Source organism: Capsicum annuum, chromosome 11 (assembly GCF_002878395.1).
Source record: "Capsicum annuum cultivar UCD-10X-F1 chromosome 11, UCD10Xv1.1, whole genome shotgun sequence".
Lineage (NCBI taxonomy): Eukaryota > Viridiplantae > Streptophyta > Magnoliopsida > Solanales > Solanaceae > Capsicum > Capsicum annuum.
The window spans coordinates 20,892,348-20,903,239 of NC_061121.1; the positions used below are offsets into that span (position 1 = coordinate 20,892,348).

The window sequence follows — 10,892 nt, forward strand, 5'->3', positions numbered from 1 at the left end:
CCAGGATCCACCACCAAAAAAGATCAACGAACATTCAAAGAAGAAACAAAAGGTTGATTCATCAACCCTAGTAGTGAAAAAACCTTCATGGAAAAAGCAAGTCAATATTGTTGACGAGCATACCCAAACGAGGATACCAACTCCTCGTGCTGCAAAGGCTGCTGGAATGAAGACACTAGTTTTCAAGCCAATTCCAACACGACAGGCAGCTTCTTTAAAAATGAAGAAAGGGAAACAAACAGCTAGGGTTGTTTTTCCTCAGGTACAGTCAAAGGCAGATAGTCATGTAGAGGAAGTAGCCGTGTCAAAGCATGAGAGTCATGTTGAGAAAGAAGCCTTGATGCATTCCGCAATGAGGTAATTTTTTTTTTCAAATATTTGTTTTACATTAAAAAATTTATGTTTACTGATTTTATATGAATACAGGTTCGTCAAGAGTTTAAAATAAATTCGTCAATTAGTGAAGAAAAAGTTCAAAAAAATGCTCAAAGCAATTGAACAAAGCAAGGTAAAAATTTTATTATTATATATTCAGAGTATTAAAAAATACATATGCAGAGTATTTGAAAAATACATATGCAGTGTATTGCTAAAAATACATATGCAGAGTATTCAAAAAATACATATGCAGTGCATTCAAAAATACATATGATATGAAGTACAAAATACATATGCAGTGTGTTCAGAAATGTATTTTTAGCAATGTGTATTTTTAGTGGGTTGGTATATACATATTCAGTGAACTCAAGTATTAATAGTTTATTGAACTTATACTTGTAGTAACAACATGAAGTTACAGATCTTGAAGCTCAACAGATGGATTATGCTGGTGTTGAAACATCACCACAACAATTCAGTCCTACTGTTGATCAGAATTTGAGTGAAAATCATGATGGTACAAAGATAAATAATAACTAACATATGATTATTCATTTGAATGCACATATGTAATTGGGTTTTTTTAGCAGTTATATGTTATTTCATATATAGGCCTGTATAAACATATACAACTGAATTTTTGTTTGGTGTTGTTTTAATATTTTTTTACTTGTTTGCAAGGGGTGCACTGATTTGCATTCAGATAAAATAAACATTGAAATTGATTCTCAACATTTAGTACCTGATGAGCTTCTCCAAAGTATAAGTTTGGATTATAATCTTTCTGAGAAGATTGTTCATCATGATGTTCGAGTATGTATAATGAATTGAACTTTAGTTTATGTGATGTAACAATTCTAACAATCCATAGGACAATTATATATTTTCTTTCATTTCTATTGCAGATCACTGATGAAAAGGTGGATCAAAGAAATTTGTTTGATTCGCAGTTTACAATCCCAGATGATTTGTTACCAAGTCTTAATGCATATCGGAGAGAAAGTATCATGACACATCCATCAACAACTCGTGAAGAAGAACCCAGCGTTGAACATTTCAATGATAAGAAGTCTGAATCTGTTGTTCAAGATCATTGTCAGGTATGTATTATGAACATATTTGAGGTTATGTGTGTTATTTTGGACATAACAAAAAAAACTTTTTTTCATTTTTTAAAGGAAAACAAAGAGAACGTTGGATCGAGCTCTAAACCAGACATGCACGGAGAGGTTGATCTTGGTACGGAGGAGCAAATCCTGACAACTCCTAAAATACAAGAATTAACTACGGATGAACAAAGGGATGAACCAATTTGGCATGATTCACAAAACACAATCTCTGATGAGCTGCTTCCTAGTTTGAATGTCTACAGTAGTAAAAGCATCATTGTTCATCCCTCTCGTGAACTTCAAACCCCCGTTCACAAATTACAGATTAGGAAACCATCCAAATTCAAGGAGTCATCTTACATGATGAAATTTGGTTCAGCTGCCGGTAAGTACAATTAGTTATATATTTTGTTTACAATGTAACATGTTATGAAAATACTTTTTAATAATTACAATTTTATGTTATGTAACTATATAGAGAGCTCAGCGGGGCACATACGTATATTCCCCCAGAAACATCCATTTGTTTATCACCCGATTGATGGGATAGTGGATACGAAGATTGTGAACAAGTTCATGGATTAGATTTCTGAAGACCTTCTTAAAGTTCATGCTAAAAGTTATTTCTATTGAACTGTTTTAACTTTTTTTTTTTAAATTCCATTATGTTCTCATGATTTAACATATACTGATTAACAAAAAAAAAAAAAAAATGCGGATCATTACAAAAGGGGAAAATCAACCATGCCAATGATGCATTTCGGAGTTGAGACTGTTGAAGATAAAAACTGGTTCTACACAATGGGGTTGAGACTGTTGAAGATAAAAATTGGTTCTGATCAGTCATGAACAAACTCGGCTAGTATATTATTTCGACAATATTTCTTTTATAGTTGTAGCACTACTTAAAATACATATTATGTTACTTGTAAATACATATGCAGGTGCACATATGTATTTTTACTATTTTTTTAATATTTTTTTGACAATTTTTCCTTTACAGTTGTAGCACTACTTAAAATACATATTATGCTACTTGTAAATACATATGCAGGTGAACAAATGTATTTTTACTATGTTTTTTATTATTTAACAGAGGATGTGTTACACCTTAAATTGCATATGTATTTTCTATTACGTACACGTGCTAAATTTAGTATACAAATAGTTTGAATGATCTAAAATTTGTGGTGTTAATTACTGCAGCAAATTGATATTTGCTTCTACTACTTGACGAAGAAGTCGAAGTATGACCCCAACAGGTCTTACAAATTCAGCACAGTAGATTGCAACTTTATGAACATAATTAGGTCTGTTCATGACGTTTATTCTGTGGATGATGCAAACCTTACTGCGGGAGGACAGGCGACCCATCTTAATGAATACATAAATGAGTTTCGTATGTATGCTGCTGTGCCATGGCATACGGTGGAAGACATTTATATTCCAGTCAATATATAGGAAAAACATCATTTGGTGCTAGCAGTTTTATCCTTCTCAGAGAGGTCTATATTCTTATATGATTCATATGAATTATTTGGTCATTATCCGACTGTTCTTGCTGAGATCGAGAGATTAGCTACGATTATTCTATTGTGTCTCCAACAGTGTGATTTCTACGTTAAGAAAGGAATTGATGTTGAAAACCATCCAAGATACAAAGACAAAGACTCGTTAGATGTGTTTGATGTGTTATTTCAAGAGAATTTGCCTCAACAACCGAGTGAAAGCTTGTAAGTTATTTAATTTACATATAACAAAATTGTATGTTTGTAAAAAATATATTTTAGTTATTAATAATTTTTTTCCTTATTTTTATAGGGATTGTGGTCTCTATATGGTTACATATGCAGAGTGCCTTTTTATGGTCACAAAGTTCTTGCGAATGAGTTCGACCCCAATGCACTCCGTATAAGATATGCTGCACTTTTGTGGGACTATGGGAACCGAAAATAAGACGCAAATGCTCATAGTGATGTCGAAGCACCTTTGAGGCCTGCAAGGCAAAGTAGAATAACTAGTGTCACTGAAGTTTTTGATGTATGATGGATGATGGATTGATTACTTTGTATAGTTTAGAAGCTGGTTTATGGATGTAGGTTCTAATTGTACAAACTAATTTTGATATGTTGAAGTAGTTCTAATTGTAGGTTACAATAGTACTTATTTTTAACTGAATGAAATTAATTTAGTTTCGAAGTTTAATTTTAGTATTCTATGCAGTTCTACCTTTTACTGTGTGATTTAGCTATAAAATACATATGCAGTGTTCATATTATGCTTAAAATACATATGCAGTATAAATCAAGTGTTTTTACCTTAAAAATACATATGCAATGTTACAATTAAGCATTCCAAAAATACATCTTAACCATACCTAAAATGTATTTTAATATGTTTTCATTTATTATCAATATAAATGCGAATTTGAATTACATATAAACTTGTGTTTTTTAAGCAGTTCTTTTTTTTTATTGTGAGATTTTAGTTACAAAATACATATGCAGTGTTCTCATTTTGCTAAAAATACATATGCATTATAAATTAAATTTAGATAACCTACAAATACATATGCAGTGTTAAGATTATGCATTTCAAAAATATACTCCTTGATTATACCTATTATGTTTTCAATAATTATCATTATAAATAAGGATTTGAATTAAAGATAAACTTGAGTTTATTATGCAGTTATTCATTTTATTGTGAGAGTTTAGTTACAAAATACATATGCAGTGTTGATATTTTTGCTAAAAAATACATATGGATTATTTATCCTAAAAATACATATGCAGTGTTAAGATTAAGCATTTCCAAAATACATATTGATCATACCTAATATGTATTTTGATATGTGTTCGTTTAATATCATTATAAATGAGAATTCAAATTAAAGATAAGTCTGAGGTTTTAATGCAGTTACATAATTTATTGTGAGATTTTAGTTACAAAATACATATGCAGTGTTGATTTTTTTCTTAAAAATACATATGGATTATACATCAAATGTATTTTTAGCATATAAATACATATGCAGTGCTAAGATTTTGTATTCAAACATATATTTGCAGAATATGTCTCATGTATTTAAATCATTGAACAATGAGGAACCAAATAAGTGTTTGGTTAATCAAAGTTACCAACTTTAACCTAAAATATATATATATATACAATGTTAAAAATAAATATGAACTGTAGCTTCAAAATGCATATGCAATGTTTAGATTTTGCAACATATACATATGCAGTATTCAGATATTACTGTGTTCAATTGTCAAATGATGCATAAATGTATTAACTAAAAAAAATAGTTCATGATTATAAAAATTGAAAATAAAGTTTTAAGCAATAATACGGAAGAAGAAATGTATCATTTGCGATATTTCCCTCAAGAACGCCTATTGTGACCCCTAGCCCCACAATCACCACATGAGTTGATGTTCTTCTTTTCAAACATATCTCGGCCTGATTTTCCACGATCCTTCTTTGTAGGTCTTCCTGGAGGTCTTTTGAATTTTGGAGGTAGTACTATTTCATCAAGTACGCTCTATGGAATTATCCAGTCATCTTTGTGTGGCAACGGGTAGATGGAAACATCATGTGTCTTCAAAACAGTTTTTGGTTTAAACAAATCACAACAATATGACTCCTTTTCAAAATTCTTTCTCTCTAACACCGCACAAACATGTGCATATGGTATCTCATCTAGTTGAAATGCATTACATGAGCATTTTTTCTTGAGGCAAACAATGAAGTGCTTTTATTTATCGTGCACCATATACACATATTTTGTGGCTGGTACAACCTGATATAAAAATAGAAAGTTAAATGCAATGCTACAAAAAGATGAATTCCATATTCTATGATATGTTGTAAGCACACTAGCATTTTGCAGAAAAATACATATGCAATAAAAATACATATGCAGAGTACATCATTTTTACTGAGCATTCAAATACATATCCAGTGTTAATAATTTTCAATACAAAAAATACATATGCAGAATACATATTATGTTTTTATATGTTCATATTGTTTATGTTGTAAATCTTTTCATTAATTTACAACTAAATGAAAGGTATTTTCATACTTATGTTTTCATAATTATAAATGCCACAAATCTAAAAGGTCATACCATCCTACGAGTACACAAAGCTTCGTTCTCTTTGAGTATGTCATTAAACTTTCCAATGAGTGTTGTGAATGTATATGAAGCTTGTTGCCTATTTTCGCAATTTTATTTTGCAAACAGTAAACGAACTTCCTCAAGAAAGTCATGAATTGGCAGTTCTTTAGCTGATACAAGTACTTCATTTATTGACTCCGCAATGTTTGAAGTCAAAGTCCATCCTTGGTGAACTGTTGCATAGGACCTAGCCCACTTTTCGTAACCATCTAATTCCAAATATTTCTTCACCCTAATATCAAATGCCTCAACTTTTTCCATTAACATGTGGAATTCTTTCTTTGAATATGATTTGGCCATTGTATAAAAGATCTCCGACAATGCATCGTGTAATTTTCTGTAAAGTTTTTTCATATTTTCCCATAGATGCCACATACACGCATAATGTGGAACATCTTTGTACACATCACTAACAACCTTTATGATGCTTGGATTCTGATCAGACACAACACACATATTTTGTCTTTCCCCGTATGCTTTCTTTAGATTCTCAAAGAACCACGTCCAGGATGCATCATTTTCAGAATCAATCACACCATATGCCAAAGGGAATATATGACCTGTATATATAAAATAATTTTGCGCAGTCAAATGTAAATACATATAGGAACTGCATAGTATTTTTTAAAAATACAGGTAAATAAAACTGTATATTTAATCAAAGAAATGGTATCAATTACATATAATAAAATGTAGGCTCACATCACTATCAAACATAATCATTTTTACATGTTTCATTCATGAAACTTTGAAAATATATGTAATTTTATACAGATATGTATATATCTAGTGGAGATATGTATTTTCAAGTGAAACGCATAAATACAAAAAATTCAACCAGTTATACAATATAATTATTATAAAATGATACTAACTTGCTCCATCCATAGTACATGCAGTTACAAGTGCCCAGTAAACATTCCTCTTGGATGACTAACATCAACAACTACGACTGGTCTAAAATGATCGAATCCCTTAATGAATGCATATAGAGCGATAAATACATACAAGAACTCATTCTCATATGTCTTCTTCATTCTTATATGTGACTCCGGATAGGTAGTATTCAGTACATATAAGTATGATGGCAGTTTGCCGTAAGATTCTGATGGCTTACCCCACAACTCTTTTAATGTTCTTTCCTTGGCCCTCCAACATAAAGTGTATGTCAAATCCATACCAAAATCTTCCTTCATGTCATTTTTTATTTCCGTCGCGCTGTATTTTTGTTTGTGATTTTTGAATTTTGGTTTAACCATACCACCTATCAATATACTAATAGCATGCACCTTTGGATAGATCTTGTCCTTCACCGGGCAAGTATGTTGAGGACTGAATTCTCTTATTCTAAACATTCCAGTTTCTCCCATGCCTGATGCACGCATTAAAACTCGCAGTTTCTTGATTTGCAAAATAATGTATAACTGCATCCAACATAATTTAATACATTCAAAGTACATCCAAACTAATATTAAATAAGAACAGAGTGATATAGAATGTACGTACGTTTTCTTACTTGACCTTTTACTTCGCGTTTGAAACTTCTCCCTAACTGAATAGTCCTTCATGACTGACTTTAAAAAAATTTTTGTCAAGTAAACCTAGTCTTTCTCAACATGCTTGTGATGTTGGTCTGAGATAATCACCTCAACAGTATCCATTTCAAATACATCTAATACTTGTGTATCTTCAGAAACCACCAAAGCTCTTTTATTTGTTGTATTTATCACTGTTCAGAAGTTGTCACAGTTGGTTATTCTTTCAGCAACACATATAGATGAACTTGGCACGTTGCTCCCTACAACTTTCTCCAAAATGCTTACATATAAAGGAAAACAATTCATGTGGTGTATCTATTTTATTTTTTGAAAAAATAAACACCTTTAAACCCATATCATTATGTATTTCTATCTGCCCTGCATTAGCAGTGATTTGGTATTCTACTAGAATACTTTTGCTGGTTAAATCCACATTTAAGTGAGATGCCAAAACATCATGTAGCTCAGCGATTGTTGCTGATGTGCTCAACAGTATAGCATCAGTGACATATTCTTTGAGTTTTTTTCGTACGTCCATCGACCAGAGTGCTTCACAAGGACTAGTATGCTTCCCATTTCTACTTGATTTAACCAAAAACTAAACAAATATACATATATGTCAAAATGTAACTTGTTAAAACACACATTTTCAGCTTTAAGTGCAATCAAAGTTACACAGCCAACATCTCCATTCAAAATATACATTTAAACAAAATTTGTTTAAATTAAAATACAAACAAAACAAAAATTTTCAACCAAATACAGAAACTACTGAATCGAACGGAAGTAAAACATGTATAAAATATATTTTCACATATACATTTATACTCTCAAATTCCTACAAGCAAAACAAAAATACATATGCAGTGCTAACATTAAGCATATCAAAAATGCATATGCAGTGGTAACATTAAACATAACAAAATACATCTGGAGCATACCTAATTTGTATTTTGATATATGTCAATAGAATTTCATCATATTCAACAGCTGAATTCGATAATTCATTGATCTAGGATTTCAGAAAATAATTTAATAAAATTCAAATCAAAATTTGTTTACATTATGTTCATAATCGATTATACAATAAAGTGAAAATATTCTACAAAGCTTCACAATTTGTTCAATTGTTAAACCAATCAAAATAACAACAAACGATCCTCAAATAAATAGTCGAATACTGAAATTTTAATACCTAAAACAACTTCTAAACTGAAATTTTGCAATAAATAGTTGAATTCCGAAGGTTTTTGTTATGTATGTTGGATTTACTCCTTCATTGCTCATAACTCAAATTTCATTTACAAATTTTACATTAAAAATTTAATGGCGACAACAAAAAACTAGATAGCAGCATCAGTAATGGTAGAAACAACAAATCGAACCAGAAAACATTATTGATTGCGTACCTTAAACAACAGTAATGGTTGAATTTGCAACTGATAGTTGAATTCGAACAAATTGAACTGAAGAATCTACAATTGAATTTGATTCAAACAAATTAATGCTTCGTTGCAAAATTGTTGTTGATTTCGAAGAAGATACTGTCGAATTAGAAGAAATTGCTCAGAAAAGCGAACAACAGATTTTGATTTTGCTATTTTTTTCGGACAAACCCGTTAATGGAGAAAACTGAAATTTGAAATTTGTTTACTACTGTTAAGCTATAACGGAAATCACGTGATTGAAGTTGTTTTAATGGAAAAGGAATCTACAAATTTAATTAATTGATAATTATACCATATTTATCTCAACCAATTTAAGTTATTAAGGGAAGTAAAATTAGTTGTATATGTATTTATAGCAATATTTTTTAAAAATACAACATACAAGTTGCTACAAAATGTAATTATGAAACTCTTGCTATAAAACTAATAATTAGGGCCTTAAGTATGTCATTTCTGAATTTTGCCCTTCCTAATAACCAATCTCATTACTAATTCTACCCAACCAGGCCCAATCCGCTTTGACCCGAACTTAAAGGCCCATTGCCTTAATTTTTCAGCAACCCACTCCAACCAAACACCATCCCAGCCCAACAAAATCTCAGCACCGACCCGTCTGGCCCAATCTTCACATCCCCCTTTTTTCCCTTATCCAATAGCAACGCAATGTTAATCACAATTATAATTATATATATTATTTTACTAAATAGAAAGGTGAAGCAAGGGACAATCAAGGGCAAAATGGTAAATAAGCATATTATTGAGGGCAAAACGGTCATTAGATCTGGCTGATATACTTTTCATGTCTCTAGAATCACCATCTCTTCCATCTTCAATTTCTCTTCATCTCTAGAATCATCAGCTCATATCTACAATTTCATCTCTAGAATCATCGGCTTTCTCTTCATCTTTTCATTCGACCATTGCTAGGTATATCTTCATTGCAATTTATGGTGACATTTCATTTTATTGTCTTCGATCTTATTAATTCTCGGAATCTCATTATTAAATCGGAAAAGGCTCAAAAATACCCCTGAACTATACGAAATAGCTCAAAAATGCCCCTCATTAGATTTTTGGCTCAAAAATACCCCTCCGTTAAATATTTGGCTAAAAAATACCCCTCCTTCTAACGGAATTCGGAAAAGGATTAAAAATACCCCTGAACTATCTGAAATGGGTCAAAAATACCCCTATGTTAAATATTTGGCTAAAAAATAACCCCCTTAACGAAATTAAATTATTTCGATTGAATTAAACTCTAACTTTAACTTTTTAACCCTAATACTTTAATTTTTTTTACATAAAAGTATTTTTTTAATTTAAAAATAAATGAAAAAAAATATTTGAATTATAATATAAATTGGTTGAATTTGATTTAAAAAATAAACATACATTTATTCTAAAAAGGTATTTTCACTTTACATCTTTTTAATCTTTAAAGAAATTAACGAAATTAATGAAATATAAATTTTCACTCAAAGAAATTAATGAAATAAAAATTAAATGATGAACTTTATAGAAATTAATGAAATAATCGAAATAATTTAATTTCGTTAAATATCTCTCTGTTAAATATTTGGCTCAAAAATACCCCCCTAATGAAATTAAACTATTTCGATTGAATTAAAACCTAACTTTAACATTTTAATCATAATACTTTAATTTTTTTACATAAAAGTATCTTTTTAATTTTAAAATAAGATAATGAAAAAAAATATTTGCATTATAATATAAATTGGTTAAATTTGATTTGGAAAATAAACATACATTTATTCTAAAAAGGTCTTTTCACTTTACATCTTTTTAATCTTTAAAGAAATTAACGAAATATAAATTTTCACTTAAAGAAATTATCGAAATATAAATTAAATGATGAACTTTATATAAATCAGCAAAATAATCGAAATAATTTAATTTCGTTATGGGGGTATTTTTTAGCTAAATATTTAACTGAGGGGTATTTTTTATCCATTTCAGATAGTTCATGAATATTTTTGATCCTTTTTTGAATTCTGTTAAAGGAAGGGGTATTTTTGAGTCAAATTTTTAATTTTAAAATAAGATAATGAAAAAAAATATTTGCATTATAATATAAATTGGTTAAATTTGATTTGGAAAATAAACATACATTTATTCTAAAAAGGTCTTTTCACTTTACATCTTTTTAATCTTTAAAGAAATTAACGAAATATAAATTTTCACTTAAAGAAATTATCGAAATATAAATTAAATG

General features: G+C 29.9%; 1 protein-coding gene across 1 annotated transcript; it reads left to right on the forward strand.

The window, feature by feature from the left end:
* The first annotated feature begins 816 nt into the window (after nt 1–816).
* Nucleotides 817–3,443, forward strand: LOC124888801. The gene is made up of 8 exons (XM_047400093.1): nt 817–895; nt 1,118–1,191; nt 1,284–1,478; nt 1,557–1,872; nt 1,966–2,051; nt 2,694–2,936; nt 3,096–3,220; nt 3,341–3,443. Exons 1-8 carry the CDS (start codon nt 817–819, stop codon nt 3,441–3,443), a joined length of 1,221 nt encoding a protein of 406 aa, XP_047256049.1.
* Nucleotides 3,444–10,892: the final 7,449 nt, after the last annotated feature.

Excerpts from the sequence above, each read along its gene's own strand:
- LOC124888801 (XM_047400093.1), top strand. The coding sequence starts at position 817 with ATGGATTATGCTGGTGTTGAAACATCACCACAACAATTCAGTCCTACT. Across the intron at positions 1,192-1,283 it reads TTGTTCATCATGATGTTCGA|ATCACTGATGAAAAGGTGGA; the intron begins GTATGTATAATG and ends TTTCTATTGCAG. Across the intron at positions 1,873-1,965 it reads GAAATTTGGTTCAGCTGCCG|AGAGCTCAGCGGGGCACATA; the intron begins GTAAGTACAATT and ends GTAACTATATAG.